This window comes from Podarcis erhardii (genome assembly GCF_964252035.2).
Source record: "Podarcis erhardii genome assembly, chromosome: 7".
Lineage (NCBI taxonomy): Eukaryota > Metazoa > Chordata > Lepidosauria > Squamata > Lacertidae > Podarcis > Podarcis erhardii.
Window position 1 is genome coordinate 69107720 of NC_138511.1, and position 17392 is coordinate 69125111.

The 17392-nt window shown below is 45.3% G+C and overlaps 1 protein-coding gene across 3 annotated transcripts in view; it reads right to left on the reverse strand.

Moving 5' to 3' along the window:
* The window catches only part of CATSPER4 (cation channel sperm associated 4), a 35248-nt gene extending 18181 nt beyond the window's left edge, over positions 1-17067 (reverse strand). For 2 of the 3 annotated variants that reach the window (XM_081869129.1, XM_081869128.1), the window contains exons 1-8: positions 16979-17067; positions 14396-14476; positions 10038-10181; positions 7278-7379; positions 5812-5909; positions 4166-4286; positions 3602-3735; positions 835-1027 (exon numbers count right to left, since the gene is read on the reverse strand). In XM_081869129.1, coding sequence (XP_081725255.1) covers positions 835-1027; positions 3602-3735; positions 4166-4286; positions 5812-5909; positions 7278-7379; positions 10038-10181; positions 14396-14476; positions 16979-17005 — 900 coding nt within the window. In that variant the 5' untranslated portion in view covers positions 17006-17067. Of the gene's footprint in view, positions 1-834; positions 1028-3601; positions 3736-4165; positions 4287-5811; positions 5910-7277; positions 7380-9037; positions 9057-10037; positions 10182-14395; positions 14477-16978 lie in introns of those variants that run through there. The other variant, XM_081869130.1, reaches the window with a different exon arrangement.
* Positions 17068-17392: the final 325 nt, after the last annotated feature.

Genomic DNA, 17392 nt, shown 5'->3' on the forward strand with positions numbered 1-17392 from the left:
TGGTAAACAGCTGCCCTGGACACAGAGTGAGGCTGTGAACCTGATCTCCCAGGTCCTAATCTGATACTTTAACCTCTACACCACGTTGGCTGACAGCCATGAGAATCACACCCAGAATCTTGGAAGCCTGAGGAGGGAACAACCATATAGCTCAGTGGTAAAGTCTTCCTCCTTAGGGTTTCCATCAAAGAATTCCAGAGGACTGATTGCAAATATTTTTTAAATGGTTCAGGCAATATAACTGTGTCTGTTTTATTGATGTTGAAGGGCAAACTGAATAAAGCTGAGAGTTGGGATAGGGCTGAAATTCAGTTCACATGAAAGTTGAAACTAAGTAGTTCTCACTTTCCAAAATAATATGCAAGCCAAAACATAGCCAACTCTTCAAAACTCACACTTCTCTGAAATTTTCAATGTACTTTTCTGGTCAAGTAATGTGTACAAAAATGCATCTTTGAGGGGAAAGTGTGCCTACAAATGGATATATTAGTGAAAATAACATGTTTTACATTGGGGGAAGTGGCTAGGCAAAACTGTGTATGTTGGGCAAAATTGCATACAAAAAAAGTCTATAGTAGGCAGACAAAAAAGTCTATGTTAAACAAAATTGCATACCAAAATTTCTATATTGCAAAAAAAGCAAAATGTGTATACATGCAAAAAAAAGCATACAAAAAAATCAATATTAAACAAAATTCCATGCCAAAATGGGTATACTGTATTAGTAAAATGCTGGTAAATGAGGCCTTTTTACTTTTTTAGGCTCCTAAATGGCATCTTTCTGTGCCAATTTCCCACCTGGCTTCCCTCTCCAGCCCTTGAATTAATACTCACATCCATTCCAGCGTCGGTCGTATTGACAAGGATATGAGCTTCCGACTGCTTCTTCTCTTTGTATTCGCTTACAGATCGTTCTAGGTTCGTCGTCACCACAGCCACAAGCAGATTTGCAAAGATGAAGGCCCCAAATGTGATGAAGATGAAAAAATAGAGAGCCCCGCCTATCTCCAAAGCAAGACCTTCCTTTCTGTAAAGGAAAGAAGGAATGCCATTGTTCAGTTGTGGGTGAACATATCATACGACACAGCGATTCTTCAAACAGCTCTTGTTTATTCACAGGCCAGAACAAAACTGAACTGAAGGGTTCAGCCAGCCTGCTTATATAGAGCTCCACCAGAACGCAACAGTAACCATTTTCTGTAACCATCCAATCACTGAACGTCACTTTCAATCCCTTATTTGCATATGTGGACCTGAGTGAAAACTATCTACAGTATCCCCCTGCTGGCCCAGGGTGAGAACTTCAGTACATAACAGTCGTGGGTGGGTGGGAACCCTTTGCCACTACTCTGAGGATGGGGCCATGGCTCCCGTATCCTTTTCTCTCTAGGCCAGGGATGGGGACCTTGCAGGCCCTCCAGATATTGTTAGACTATCATCCCATGACTACTGGCCATGCTGGCTGGGGCTGATGAGATTTGGAGTCCAGTAGTGTCTGGGGGGCACCAGGCTCCTCATTCCTGATCTAGGGCTCTGATGTCAGTCTGAAGGCTCATCTAGACTAATTTTCCTCTGTGATTCCTAGGCGCAGGTCTGTACTTTTCCGATATGCACCCAAGAGCTTCACAGCCTCCCCTACTTCCCCGTGAAGACCAGCTCTTCAACATTCTCGGCAATCCATGGGGAACCCCAACTGCTGTTTGTTCTGATTCAGCATTAAAGAGCAGCTTTTCCTGGGGAAAGCAGTGGGACAAAAGGAGAAAAGAGCACTTCGGCGTGGACCAGGAAAGCACAGACTTGTGCCTAGAAAGCATGGGGCAAAAGGTCAGTGTGGATGAGCCTGGGACCAGCCCTCTACTATTCATCAAATCAATTTTATACTTCTTTTTCTAACACTAAAAAAGGAAACTCCCTCCAAAAAAATGCAGCAATTTACATAAAAGAACAAAATCAAGTCAAATGGCCATCAAGTAACAAAAGCAAATACTTTAAAAGTTTTAAAAACTTTAAAATCAAAAGAAGCAGAGTTAAGGCCTTCAGTCATCTCTTAATGAACATCAAAGCCACCCAGGAGGAGAATGTTTTCACTGCCAGCCTAAATGTCATCTGGGATGCATTTAGAATGGCCTGGTGAAGAAAAGAAGGCAGGTCTCCTGCCCCTTAAGTTGCTGAGAAGAGTGAATTTCAGCAGATATAGCTTGTTATTAAATGTGCAGAAGCCCTGTCCCTCATTTGCAACTAACCACCGTCAATGAGGGTCAGGGGTACCAACTTGAATAAAATATGGGGGGAGGCAGGTAAGCCCCACCCCACATAACTGATCACATGACACAGTGCACACACACCATTGGAACAGCAATGCTCATCAACTTGGGGGAAGGTGGCCCCCTCATATATTTCATTGTATTCTAATATATTATATTAGAATACAATAAAATATGTGAGGGGACCACCTCAAATATAATATACAGTCGAACCTTGGATCCTGAATGCCTTGCAACTCAAATGTTTTGGCTCCTGAAGGCCGCAAACCTAGAAGTGAGTGTTCCGGTTTGCAAACCTGCAGACAATTGGAAGCTGTGCCTTGGTTGTCAAATGTTTTTGGAAGTCAAACAAACTTCTGGAACGGATTCCGATCAAGAACCAAGGTACAACTGTATTTATATATTTATATAGTATACAATATATAATATAATATAAAGTATTATAATATTTTATCATAGGAATTGACTCCTATGATGAGGGCAAAAACCTGGCTTATACAATCCATGATCACCATTATTTGCCATGTGAGGCCACTGCCCCACTTTATCTAACGATAGGGCCATTCCTGGTTGGACTAACCTAGTCTGGGTCCCACCTGCTGGCTTCTTCTAGGATTTCTTCTGATTTTACTGGACCGTAGGGGACAGTAAGCTTGAGGAAGGGCTTGGTAGAATGGCACCTGCTTTGTACACAGAAGGTCTTGGGTTCAATTCCTGACATTACCAGGTAAAGCTGTGGATGCTCCCTGCCTGAATCCCTGAAGAACTGCTACCAGTCAGCATAGACTATGCTGAGCCTAACATGGCTGCAACTCAGAACATCATTTATTGGCATGATGCCCTTCCTCTCATTTGGAATGAAGAACCAGTTGTTGGCATACGCCTGTCTCGAGAGACAGCAGAAGTGTGCACCATCAGAAGTAGAGTTAAACTGTTGGAGATTCACAGCACCTGCTGTGGCTGTAGAGACCAAAATGGGAGATGCATGTTTCACTGCAGCTGGGGAAGTTGCAGGCATCTGGTTTCACTACTTTCTCTTGTTTGAAATAATAATAATAATAATAATAATAATAATAATAATAATAATAATTACCCGCCCTTCTGGCTGAATTTCCCCAGCCACTCTGGGCGGCTCCCAATCAAGTGTTAAAAACAATACAGCACTAAATATTAAAAACTTCCCTAAACAGGGCTGCCTTCAGATGCCTTTTAAAAATAAGATAGCTGCTTATTTCCTTGACATCTGATGAGAGGGCATTCCACAGGGCGGGTGCCACTACCGAGAAGACCAGTGACCCTTGTTCATTGTGGCTGAGCATGGTTTGCAAGCTACTCACTCAAAGTCATCATATATGTTAATCCACCCATCCTGCGTTATGCAGATGAACAGGGAGTACAAAGCAGTCCCCATATTCCCAAAATGCGTTGGGACCGTGCTTCCAAAGAGGGTAACACCAAACACAGAGAAGACCTGCAAAAGGACAAAGCAACGGTGATGCAAAAATAAGGAAGGTTTCCGGATTTTATTTGCACTAACATATGCATTTTTAGGCACACTTTACCCTAGCACTGGCATTTTTGTACACATTCCTCTGCTGGTGAGCCGCACTGAAAAACTCAGAAAAACACAACTTTCAAAGTTGCCTTTGTTTCAGTTTGTGTATTGTTTTGCAAAGTGTGAATTGGTTCAGGTCAACTCCAAAGCAAACAGAACTGGTTTTATCCCTCATTCCTACATCATACATATGCCTGGATTGCCAAAATGAAAAAGAAAAGACAGCGGTGAAAGAACAAAATGAAGGAGCACTGAGTGGGTGCAGGAAGATGTAGGAGACAGAAGGGATCTCAGTTCATTCCCGTGCACCGCAACCTGACTTAAGAGGAATTTGACAGCATCTCACCAGCATGATGGCAAAAAGCAGGATCATGATGTTAGCCATGTCAGGAATGGACTGCAGGATCACCTGGATCATCCGTGCCAGACCAGTCACCATGGTGCAAACATGCATCAGTCTCATGACTCTGGAAAGCAGAGGAATAATAATAATGTGCTTGCATTTAAAGCTCAGGGGCAGAGCACACAGATTGCATGCAGGACAGAAGAAGAAGAAGAAGAAGAAGAAGAAGAAGAAGAAGAAGAAGAAGAAGAAGAAGAAGAAGAAGAAGAATTTATTATTTATACCCCACCCATCCAGCCACTCTGAGCGGCTCCCAACAGAATAGAAAAAATACAATAAAACTTCAAATATTAAAAACTTCCCTAAACAGGGCTGCCTTCAGATGTCTTCTAAAAGTCAGATAGTTGTTTATTTCTGTGACATCTGATGGGAGGACGTTCCACAGGTTGAGCGCCACAACCAAGGCCCTCTGCCTAGTTCCCTGTAACCTCACTTCTTGCAGTGAGAGAACCACCAGAAGGCCCTCGGAGCTGGACCTCAGTGTCCGGGCTGAATGATGGAGGTGGAGATGCTCCTTCAGGTATACTGGGCCGAGACCGTCCAGGGCTTTAAATGTCAGCCCCGACACTTTGAATTGCTCGGAAACGTACATCTCACTATTCACTTGCTCAGAAGTGATGTAAGAACAGAAGCAGAGCCTGCTGGATCAGGCCAATGACCCATTGAGTCCAACATCCCCTTCTCACTATGGGCAATCCCTAGATGAAGAGCTAAATTAAGTGTTAGGCCAAATCATCTGACCAACCTGGATCCTCTCTCTACCATGTGCAGAGACCTCATGAGAGAGGATGAATGGAGCATGCAGCCCACATTTTCTCAGTGGCAGTTTCCCATTTGTGGAATGCCCTGCCTGGTAAGTCGCATCTGTCTCCCTCATGACTAACATTCAGTAGAAATTGAAAAGCTCCCCTGTTCACCCAGGTGCTTGACGGCTGAGCAAAAAACTATTCCCTGTAACCTTGAAATCATGGGACATGAGTAGGCATGTGGAAGAACTCTGCCCAAAATGGAAACAGGAGCAGGAACTGCTGGTGTTCGATTATTCACCCCATTGTCCAGAACAGAACTCAATTTGGTGAATGCATTTCACCAAATTTTGGCATTTGCTGCTGTGGCTTCCAGTCCGCAAAGCAATGCATCATGGATTACGTTACCCTCCCTGCCATTTCTGCTGCATTTATCTGGCACTGAAAATGTCTGAGGCAGAATAATATAATGACAATGCAAGTTACAGAAGCTCAGCACAGTGAGCAGCAAGATGCATAACGTCGTTTTTAGCACAATATGAACTGCAGCAGAAAAGAAACGGAGCTGTTTGCAATGACAACAGGGCAGAACAGAAAATGAAGGTTCCTTCTTACATCTCAAGCTACAAGGATGTATGATTGATTTTAAACATGTTTAGATGTTTATTTTTATTTCTAAAAATATTGTTCTGCTGCTCCCCCCTTTTTTTGTTGCTCTGGGCTCCTTTAGGAGTATAACAACAACAACAGCAACAGCAGCAGCAGCAGCAGCAGCAACAACAACAACACCACCACCACCACCTCCTAATAATTTTGGGAACAAAGACAGCCCTCCATTCCTACCTGAGCATGTGGACAATTGTTCTGTCATTCAGTGCGGTAAAGATCAGGCCAAGGAACAGAAGCAGCATAATGAAAAAATTTATTATGTTCCAGCCATCCTGAGTTAAGAAACAGGGAACAATGAATTGTCATATGGAAGATCTCCAAGGAATGTATTTATTTTAATTCCCACATTTATATCCCATCTGTCATGGACTGGTTGGATGCAGAGGAATGGTGGAGGGAACCAGCTGGGGAACCCCTTAGGGAAGAAGGTTCAGAGCCCGGCGAGTGGTGGCGGGACAACAATGAGTGGTCAGAAGGAGAAGAGGGAGAAGATTGGGAAGAAGAGGTGTTGGAAGCTGGAGAGGTGACAGGGCTTAGTGAGCTGGGAGAGTCTGTGGCAGAGAGCAGTCAAGAAACAGGCAGAAACTGAAGCAGGAGAGTAGGATGTGGGAGGCCAATAGGCAGAGATGAGTCAGGCTGGCAAAGAGTCAGGGGTGTCTCCCTCGCCTACTAAGGCAAAAACCCCTCTCCCCCCCCCCCCCATTTCTCCCAGAACCAGAAGGGGCATGGAAAGGGTGGAGGAGAGATTGGCTGCATGTAGCTGCTGTCTCTGATTGCTTTGAAAAAGTCTTGGCAACTGATTCTCGTGGAGGAAGACCACCGGGAATGAGCTGCTCTGCTCATTAGACCCAACACTCAATCAAATCTGTTAATAAAGAATTTACTCTATCTTTGAACTGTGTTATTACTGACCAGCACACTCCTGTGATACCAGTCTTCCTTGAAGAACCTCAGGATGATGTTGGGCATAGGGGTGGGATAATATGTCGGTTTATCTCAAATTGTCATTTCCCCCATCTTAAGTTCAGCTCTCCACATTTCTGCATCAGTTTGTGATTATTATTTTTTAAGTCAGTGTGAAATTCGCCAGCATTTTAGTACAAATTTCTCTTAATACACACATATTATATGTAGTTTTGCAATTTCCCCTATTATTTTAAATGCATTTAAATGCATTTTAAATGCATCTAATATACAGTATGCATTTTTCTGCACGCCTTAGCATAGTGTATACAGCCATAGTGTGGTGTAGTGGTTAGAGTGCTGGACTAGGACCTGGGAGACCAGGGTTCATATCACCTCTTACGTGCCCTTTTTCTAAAATAAAAAGTTCTAAACATTAAGACCATTCTTGTAGGGGAGTCCCCTTGATCATTTTGGTTGCCCTTTCCTGAAACTTTTCCCCAAACTCACAATATCCTTTTTCAGGTGAGGCGACCAGAACAGTACCCCAAACATGGTTGCACCATAGATCTGCACAATGGCATTATGGTGTCAGCCATTTTGTTTTCCTTTCCTAAGGATCCCTAGCATGGAATTTGCCTTTTCCCGTAGCTACCACACCCTATTTTCTCTTGAGAGTAACTAAGCGCCCACAGACAAAGCTGATCTATGCACTGAGGCAGGTGCCCTGTTCTCACCTTCCAGTATAAGGAGAAGCCATAGTACCAGTTGAGGATTACTTCACAGAAAAGGAGAGACATGACAATCATATCTATGGCTGAGAAGAACCCAAAGTATTTCTACAGTAGAGGAAGGAAAGAACAAAGTTGGCAGTCTCCCTAGATTAATAATAATAAATAATTTATATTGTGCCCATCTGGCTCTGGGTGGCTTGCAACATATAAAACACAACAAAACATCAAACATTAAAAAACAAGATATCCTATACAAGCAACAAACCAATCAATAAAAACCACCACCACAAACAACAACAACCAGTTTACAGTTACAGTTGTACCTTGGTTTTTGAATTTAATCCGTTCCAGGAATCCGTTCGACTTTCAGAACAGTTCAAAAACCAAGGCGTGGCTTCTGATTGGCTGCAGGAGCATCCTGCAGCCAATCAGAAGCTGCACTGGATGTTCGGCTTCCAAAAATTGTTCGAAAACCGGAACAATCACTTCTGGGTTTTGATCATTTGGGAGCTGAAACATTCAAGTTCAAAGGCTCCAGTTACAGATAGGTAGCCGTGTTGGTCTGCCATGGTCAAAACAAAATAAAAAAATTCCTTCCAGTAGCACCTTAAAGACCAACTGAGTTAGTTCTAGGTATGAGCTTTCGTGAGTGTATCTGAAGAAGTGTGCATGCACACGAAAGCTCATACCTAGAACTAACTCAGTTGGTCTTTAAGGTGCTACTGGAAGGAAGTTCAAAGGCGTTTGGCTTCTGAAGTTCCACTGTATATTCAAAATAAAGTAACTGCCAATCCCAACTAAACATTTAACCAACACCAATCTGACAAAAATGGAACAGAGGAACCAAAATTATAACCGTTTAAAACATTTGAAAACATTTTAGCCACTTGCCCCAGCCCAAGGTTTGTTCAGCAATGTCCCAGCGGCCTCCCATGAGCCTCTTTTAGCTATTCAGAGTGAGTCTGGGCCCCTAGGCCAGGTGAAAATGGGCCTTGAAGCAGGTAGCAGGTCTTTCTTCCAACACAAAGGCAGCAGCAGATATGCATTTTCCATGTCATGTTTCTCATTCTCACTGTGAGGTGTATGGTGCAGGACCCTGCACTGTATGGTGCGGCCCTCCGAGCTTCACAGTCTGGCCCTCTGGACTCAGCCCAGGCCACAACTCAGCCACAACCCCTATCTCCAGACGACACCCCTTGCCAGCCCTCCTTCACACCCTCCTTGGGTGTTTTCGCCTGGCTGGTATGTGTCCTTGAACCCTGAGCTTTCTTGCCTGTCTAGATCAGGGGTAGGCAACCTAAGGCTCAGGAGACGGATCTGGCCCAATCACCTTCTCAATCCGGCCCGCAGACGGTCTGGGAATCAGTGTGTTTTTACATGAACAGAATGTGTCCTTTTATTTACAAAGCATCTCTGGGTTATTTATGGGGCCTGCCTGATGTTTTTACATGAGTAGAATGTGTGCTTTTATTTAAAATGCATCTCTGGGTTATTTGTGGGGCATAGGAATTCGTTCATTCCCCCCCCCCCCCAAAAAAAATATAGTCCGGCCCCCCACATGGTCTGAGGGACAGTGTACTGGCCCACGGCTGAAAAAGGTTGCTGACCCCTGGTCTAGATGGAGGGAGTGTGACCTTGTTTAGAAGATTTGCATTTGTTGCTCCACCCACTTTTGACTCTGGCCCCACCTACTACTGCTGTGTGCTCACTGGAAGGTTGCCCAAAATGGGAACATCGCCTCCAAATTGAACAGGGTTGCCCACCTGTGCTCTAAAGCCTCAGATAGAACGTGGAAACAGAAGGTTTAGCTCAGGAGTGGTGAACCTCAGGCCCAGGATTTGTGGCTCTCCAGACCTCTCTATCAGGCCCTTGACATCTCAGTTCCCTGGGAAGAGGGTGTGACTGTTAAAGAACTCTGGGAATTGTAGCTCTGGGAGGTGAATAGGCATCTCCTGACAATTCTCAGAAGCCCCCATGACAATCTACGTTTCCCAGGATGCTTTGGGGGAAGCCATACATGTTTAAAGGGACGCGGGTGGCACTGTGGGTTAAACCACAGAGCCTAGGACTTGCCGATCAGAAGGTCGGCGGTTCGAATCCCTGCGACGGGGTGAGCTCCCGTTGCTCGGTCCCTGCTCCTGCCAACCTAGCAGTTCGAAAGCACATCAAAGTGCAAGTAGATAAATAGGTCTGGCGGGAAGGTAAACGGCATTTCCATGCGCTGCTCTGGTTTGCCAGAAGCGGCTTAGTCATGCTGGCCACATGACCCGGAAGCTGTACACTGGCTCCCTCGGCCAATAAAGCGAGATGAGCACCGCAACCCCAGAGTTGGCCACGACTGGACTAAGGATCCAGTCTTTACCTTTACCTTTATACATGTTTAAAGTGGCATGAGACTGCTTTAAACGTAGAGTGCCAATAGGGGGCTCTGTTAATTGCAATGGGTCTACTCTGAGGAAGCCATAGTTGGATGCAACTCATACATGCCACTAGTACCCGGTCAACAGAGGAGGGTTCTGGAACCTGTGGCCTTGCAGACATTATTTGATTCCCGCTCCCATCAGTCGCAACCAGCTTAGCCCATGGTGAGGGATGATGGGAGTTGTAGTCCAGCAATATCTGGAGCGCAACAGGTTCCCTACCAATGAACTAGAGAGTCAAAGGGATAACAAAGAGGGAATAAGGCTGAGTCAATGGTGTGCTGTGCCCATTTAACACTCGTGGTCCTTTGGCCCTGCCCTGGATTGGTGTGTCAAAGCTCACCTCTTCTAACGTTGGCTCTGTTCGCACAGCAATAGTGATGGCATTGAGGATGATGAAGCTGGCCAGTAGCAGCCTGAAGGCTGGATGATGGAGGAATGTCCCCATGCATGTTTTCGAGATAAACTCTTCCACGTCCCAGTCATCCTGTTGGCGGAAAGAGCAGAATTGTGGGGGTGTCAGTCAGGCTGGGCAGAGGAACTCAGAACATAGGAACGGCACCTTCCCGTCTCTCTCTGCCTGATTCTGTCTTTCTCTGTAGCATGGTCCCTTCTGAATTTATTACGACACTACTGATGGAGAGTCTGGTGATGGGCCTCAGATCAGAGGTGATCATGCAGGGAGACCTTCCTGTGGATACAAAGGTGGCCATTTTGGAGACAGCGGGAGGAGCTGTGGCTATTCCTGAGATGGTGGAGACAGAAGGTCGGCGATACTACAGCACAAGTGGAGGCTACAGCGGTTCCTGGGAAGGCAAGACCTTAGGAGACTCTTCAAGAGCCGATTATGACAACTGAGCTCGCACCAAGTAGAACTTCTCCCTGAATCAAGATCAGTGGGGTAGCGTGGGTTGTCAGCACCTGGGGCAAGGCAAGTAATTTGCGCCCCCTAACCCATGGATTTGCGCCCCCTAACCCGTGGATTTGCACCCCCTAACCCTAACCCCCAGATGTTGCGCCCGGTGCGGCCGGCCCCCCATGCACCCCCCACGCTACGCCACTGATCAAAATTTGTCCTAATGGCTACATTTACAAACAAAACAGAAACCCTGGAATTTTGTTTAGTTACCTACATGGATCTTCTTCGCCTATGTAGCCTTTGTTGCTTGTAGCCTGAAAGCTTCCTCTGCAGAGCCAGTGTGGTGTAAAGGTTACAGTGCTGGGCTCTGACCTGGAAGCCCAGGGTTCAAATCCCTACTCTGCCACGACGCTCACTGGGTTGACCTTGGGTCAACCAATGCCTCGCAGCCTAACTTACTTCCCAGGGTTTCTGTGAGGATAAAATGGGAAAGGAAAACCATGGCCTGCCACTTTGAGCTCCTTGGAGGAAAAGGAGGTTTATAAGTGTAATAAATAAATAAACAAACGAGAAAGGTGGTCTGCTTAAATTTTGCTCAAAAGTTGCTTTGTTCAAGAGTGGTTTTAAAGCATTTTTGAAAACAGTTTTATTTGCCTCACCCTTTCAGTCCAAGGTTTGTTTGTTTTTAACTTGTTTTGTTTTTAACTTGACGTATTGGGCCCAACAACAGCTAGAAGCTGAGCAAACCTTTTTTTAAAAAAAATATTTAAAACAAAATATTGCAATGCACTTAAGAGCTGCATAAAGAAGATCTCTTCTTTATTGTATTTATTTATTTAGAGAGTTCCACAAATCTTATGTACATAAATGAACATATTTCAAGCTGATATTTCTCAGATTTGTGTTACAATAATTTACAAAGTATGACCACCCAATCAACCAAGTTCGCATTACAGTGGTACCTTGGTTCTTGAATGGTTTAGTTGTTGAACAAATTGGCTCCTGAACGCCGCAAACCCTGAAGTAAGTGTTCTGGTTTGTGAACGCTTTTCGGAAGCCGAATGTCCGACATGGCTTCTGTTTGAGTGCAGGAAGCTCCTGCAGCCAACAGAAAGCTGCGCCTTGGTTTTCGAATGGTTTTCGAATGGTTTCGGGAGTTCAAGAACCAAGGTACCACTGTATAGACCATGTCATTCCTCTGATGGACTGACTCAGCCTCTCCATTTCCCATATAGATGCGACATGAGGGCATTTCCAGTTTCTCACCCATACTACTCTGGGTTCAATAAGACTTTTTTTTTTTTTTAAGATATCTGTTCTGCAGACACATCGTCCTCAATCCAATTAAATATTATCAACACTGGAAAAAGTCTAATATTTGCTCCTATCATCAATGTAATCTGCTGCATAATATGTCTCCCAGAATAATAGGCATGTTGACAAGAGTTTAGCTCTTAACACGGCAAGGGAAGGCAACAGAACCACCTTGGTATTAGCAAAAGAGTTAAATGATTCCAGCTGGTCTAGTAAAAAAGGAGATTTTACTGTAAAGCAAAGCCAGAGATCAAACCAAGTGGTCCTTGAAAAGGTTTGTTTATATCCTTTATTTTCTTTTTTTTACACTGGAGGAAACATGCATGACTCAACCGACATTGCATTTGAAGATGATTGGGGGGGTTCCTGCACTGAGTTTGTGGTTTTACGAAGCCTATTAAAATCCCACAATGGCTGTGCAATACCTCCAGTATCTGAGTCAGCATGTCTATGAATGCTGGGGAACACCAGCTCATGTCCTGCTTGTAAGCTTCCCATGGACATCTGCTTGGCCCACGGCCAGCCCTGCAATGAGGCAGAGTGAGGCAGCAGCCTCAGGTGGCAGATTCTGATGTCTGTGCAGTGTCCAGAGCTGTAGTGCTATGTACCCCCTAGGCTAGACTTCTGCCCTCAACTGCAGTAGAAGGCACTGCTCTTCCCCACTATTGGAGTAATAGTCAGCTACCAACCCAGTTGAGGGATGTGGGTGGCGCTGTGGGTTAAACCACTGAGCCTCTTGGGCTTGCCGATCGAAAGGTTGGCGGTTCAAATCCCCGTGACAGGGTGAGCTCCTGTTGTTCGGTCCCAGCTCCTGCCAACCTAGCAGTTCAAAAGCACACAGTGCAAGTAGATAAATAGGTACCACTCCGGTGGGAAGATAAACAGCGTTTCCGTGCGCTGCTCTGGTTTCGCCAGAAGCGAACTTAGTCATGCTGGCCACATGACCCGAAAAAACTGTCTGCAGAAGTGGACAAACGCCAGCTCCCTCGGCCTGTAAAGCAAGATGAGCGCCGCAACCCCAGAGTCGTTTGTGACTGGACTTAATTGTCAGGGGTCCCTTTACCTTTTACCAACCCAGTTGGCTTCTGTCTGTGCCTTGGGGAAGGGAACCACCTTTTATTTCACCTCAAGCAGCAAAACATCTGGAGCCGACTCTGGCTTGGTCACTGTTAGTATTTGTACTGTATTCATTAGAAAATGTATTTTACAAAGAATAAATTGTACCGGGGGAAAGAAAACCAATGCAATGCAATGCAATGCAACATCTTGTGTCTCCAACTAAGGTCACAGAAACACTGAATCATTGCCTTGACAGTTTGTTAACTCCCTTTAAAAGTGAGCATGTGTGTGTCTTAGGTAGGCGTGGGAGTTGGAGGAAGGCTGGTTGTTCCTCCGTTTCGCCAATGTTTTGCTGAGTGTGAAGTCGTTGTGTCTGGAGGAGTTGGTGAGGACAGAAGAGCTATAATTTATAGCTTGGACTGCTTCACAGGAGTTTACAGTAAGTAGCAAGAAGACACTCTCTTGGGCTCAAGAGAGCAAAAGGCATTGCATCGGATTTAGTATATATGTATGACACTGCTTGTAAATAGATGCCATCCTGCAAGTAAAGAATCGTCTTCAAAGTCTTGTGTGTGGCATCTACTTCATTCCTAGGGCTTCGAGGGTAAAACTGCTGAATCACTCTGCATGACTCAGAAAAAAATAGCCAACAGCTTGGCCATTGTGGAAAACTTATATGGTGGAATTGTTTAAACATCAAACAATTTTGGGAAACGATATATAACAAAATGAAAAAAATGTTCAGATATTCATTTAGGAAGGTTTTCTATTGGGAATAGTACCAGGAAGTCTAAAGGAAGAAGACAAGACATTATATTTATACGCAACAGTAGCAACAAGGCTATTGATTGCGAAAAATTGGAAAAGTGATATTATACCGACAAAAATAGAGTGGCTTGCCAAATTACTGGAGTACTACAATATATCCAAAACAATGGGAGAAATTGGAAGGATCTCAAAAGAGAAGATAGACAGGGACTGGAAGGTGTTTAAAGGATACTTGCAAAACCATATCGAAAAATCAGAACTCCTATTAGAATAAACAAGTTCCGTTTTAAATACTGAAATACTAAATAAGATGGATAACAATGTGTAATAGAAAAAGAAGCATGAAATTAGGTTAAAGGTGTATGAAAGAAAGCAATAGAAGTGGAAAGAAATTGCAATTGAGTAGATTGGAAGTCTAAGACAAAGGTGGGGTGAGGGGTGGTGGATGGTGATGGAAAAAGGAATTATCTGTGGGATTGAGTGTAGGTATGTTTGAACATTTTTAAGGACTGTATGAAATGTATGCTTGTATATTCGCAATATGTGTGTATTAATGCTGAATTATTTTAACAATAAAAACTTAAAAAAACAAAACCTGGGGAAAAAAGAAAGTTCAGGGAGCTCTGGAATAAAGTCAAACAACAAGCAAAGAGACTGAGCCTTAGAGAGGAGAGGCAGGGGAGGGGGGGGGAGGAGAATACCTGACTACGAGTGACATATCTGCAGTTGATCTCGGGGACTTCTGCTTCAGTAATAAGTCCCTGACCACCTAGGTCAACCACCTGGGAGACAAGAAAACACAAAGACTCTTGTGGGAGCAGGCTAAACATATTGAACGTGCGTATCATAAGGGGAGAACCTTTTTTCATATTGAGAGTCATATACCTGATGGGGGGTGAATGGCAGTAGAGGGCAGGGCCAGAGGCAAAAGTGTGGGGGAGCAATAAATGCCATTTCTACCTTTGAACAGTGGCCTAGTTTTACACACACTGACACATGTCCTCCTTCCAGGCAAGTGAGTGGCACGGCAGCTGGGCAAAAATGTTCCAGCAGGGTCCGTGAGGGCCATGGCCTGGGGAGAAGAGGTGTGGCTGAGGAGGCTGGGGACAGTCCCCAGAGCCAGACAGAGAGGTCTGGAAAGCTGCGTTTCCCCACCCTTTGCATATCATCGGAGGGTGCTTTATCTACTCTGGCCACTAGGAGCGCTGCTGTGCTGCCTGTCGCCCCAATGCTCTACAGTGGTACCTCAGGTTACATACGCTTCAGGTTACAGACTCCACTAACCCAGAAATAGTACCTCGGGTTAAGAACTTTGCTTCAGGATGAGAACAGAAATACCGCGGCGGCAGCAGCGGGAGGCCCGATTAGCTAAAGTGGTGCTTCAGGTTAAGAACAGTTTCAGGTTAAGAACGGACCTCCAGAACGAATTAAGTACGTAACCAGAGGTACCACTGTACTTGCATATTTTGGAAATGGCAAAGCTGCCACAAGTCCCCAGTGATCTGTCCTCCAACAGGAAGGCAGACCTGAGTAGCTCAGCCTCTGGTACTTCTCGCTACCCAGGGAAGGGCGGAGCACATAGCCATACAAATACACAAACACAACATTGTGATGTTACAGTCTGCTGTTTTACATGCTGCATCTGCTAAACTATATTGACAGGTTGCAGTAGGGGCAGGGGCAGAAAACACTTCTTTGCACCTGAGGGCTGCATTGCATTCTGGGTGACCTTCCAGGGGTCACATGCTAGGGGTGGGTGGGGCCTGGAGCAAAAGTGGGCAGGGGAAGGAATGTGAGTTTTACACCCACCCACACCCACACACCTCTACCCTCCATCCTGGCAAGCAAGGGGCACTGCCAGAGTTCAAGGTTGCAATCCATCCAGGCGAAAACACTCAAGGAGGCTGCAAAGCAGGACCAGTGGGGGGGTGTGGCAGGGAGGGAGAGAAGAGTCCCAAGGGCCAGACAGGGAGGTCTTGAGGGCCACATTCTGGGCCTGGGGGTCCCCATCCCTCCTAGGAGAACGACAACCTTCTAATCAATCTACTAAGACTTTGGTTTTCTGACCTATCTCTAATGCAAAGCACAGAAATTGTTGGTTTTTTATGTGAGTGGAGAACAGGCAAGTGTAGGGTCAATATATGCAGCGTACAACAGACAGGACCTGGTTTTTTGTGATGTGTAATATGCTGGGGGTTGAGGAAATGATCCTTGGTAAGATGAGAACTGGGATGTTACAAGGATGTGCCCTTATTCCCATCCATTGGAGGATATGCTTGAACTTCACATCCCTCTCTCCAAATTGCTCCAGCCCCACAAAAATCATTTGGCCTCATGGGGAGCATCAGAAAGATGGAAGGACTGGAAGGTGAGTGAGATACAAGGATTTCAGCTATATCAAATGTGTATTGTGCTGGGATGGGAGCCGAGAACTGGTGTAATGGAGGGGAAATGTGTTGGAACTGCAGATCCAGGACTTGTTTTCAGAGCAAGAGTGAAGGCATCATCCACAGGATCTCCAGGCCAACTGCCAGGCCCTCCTTTCTCTAGCAAATGAATAAGGTGCTAATGAGGCCTTCAAGTTTTGCTATGGCTTGTGACAGATTAGCACAGGGAAAGGTCACTTGAAGATCACCTCTTTATTGAGCATTTTCCCATTGCATTTCCCTGCCACTTTCCTTATTGCAAAAAGATCTGGGTTTTATTTTATTTTTAGGGAAGTGAATTGGTTGCACAAGACCTGCAAATTCACCTTAACTGTGGAACCCGAATGTGCTGGCATGCCATTGAATCCCACCTGCAAATTTACTGCAGTCTGAAAGTACTCAAAGTCACAGAATAAGCAAGCAATCCAGTAGAAGCCAAATACTGCTTTCCTTTTATTTGATGGGGTTCCTGCTTCATGCTAGCAGTGTAAGTGGTGTAAGCAGTGTAAGTGGACACCTCCTTGCAACAGGGTTTTGAGGGTTCTTTAACATTTCTAACAGAAAGCTTGGCCTGTTTTCTCCCTGGTAACTAAACGTAGGATTGCAGTCATGCCACAAGCATGAAGAAAACTGCAACTTTAATTTCAACTTTAGTCTAGCTTTGAACCTAAGGGAACATGCAATCCTTGCAGCCATAGAAGCTTTCGAGATGAGGTCCTGCAAGTCAAAATTTGCCACTGCTTCTCTGGGGAGAAGAAAGGTCAGCGGGCAGAAAGGTTTCTGCTGCTCCACAAAGAGAAGGAGGGCAAACCCCGTTGGCTTGCTGAAGTTGCGAGAAATCAACCCCCAGGATCTCACCAGAGAGCTCTTACGACGTTCAACCATTGTGCCTGCAGCGTCAAGTCCACCACCTACGAAACCATTCCTCCCTCTTGCATTGTGACCTCAGCATTCTAATATCATGAAATCCTGGCTGTAAGCATGACATCACAGAAGCTGCCATTCTCTCCTGCTATGTGGAATAAAAAGGAAATTATAGGGGGAGGGGGGAGGAGAGAGTGGGGGATAAGAGAGAAAATGGCAGGTGGGAGAAACATCAACAGCGCCTGGTGCCCATTGACACTGATAGGGCAGAAGACAGGGAGCCCAACTGTAGGGGGCGCCAGAGCTAACGGCAGGTGGAGCCCCAACCAATAGCAGGCAGAGCTAGTTCATTCTAGTTTTGTCTCTGTTCCCTTTCTCCCTGCTGAAGTCCACATGGGGCAATGCTGA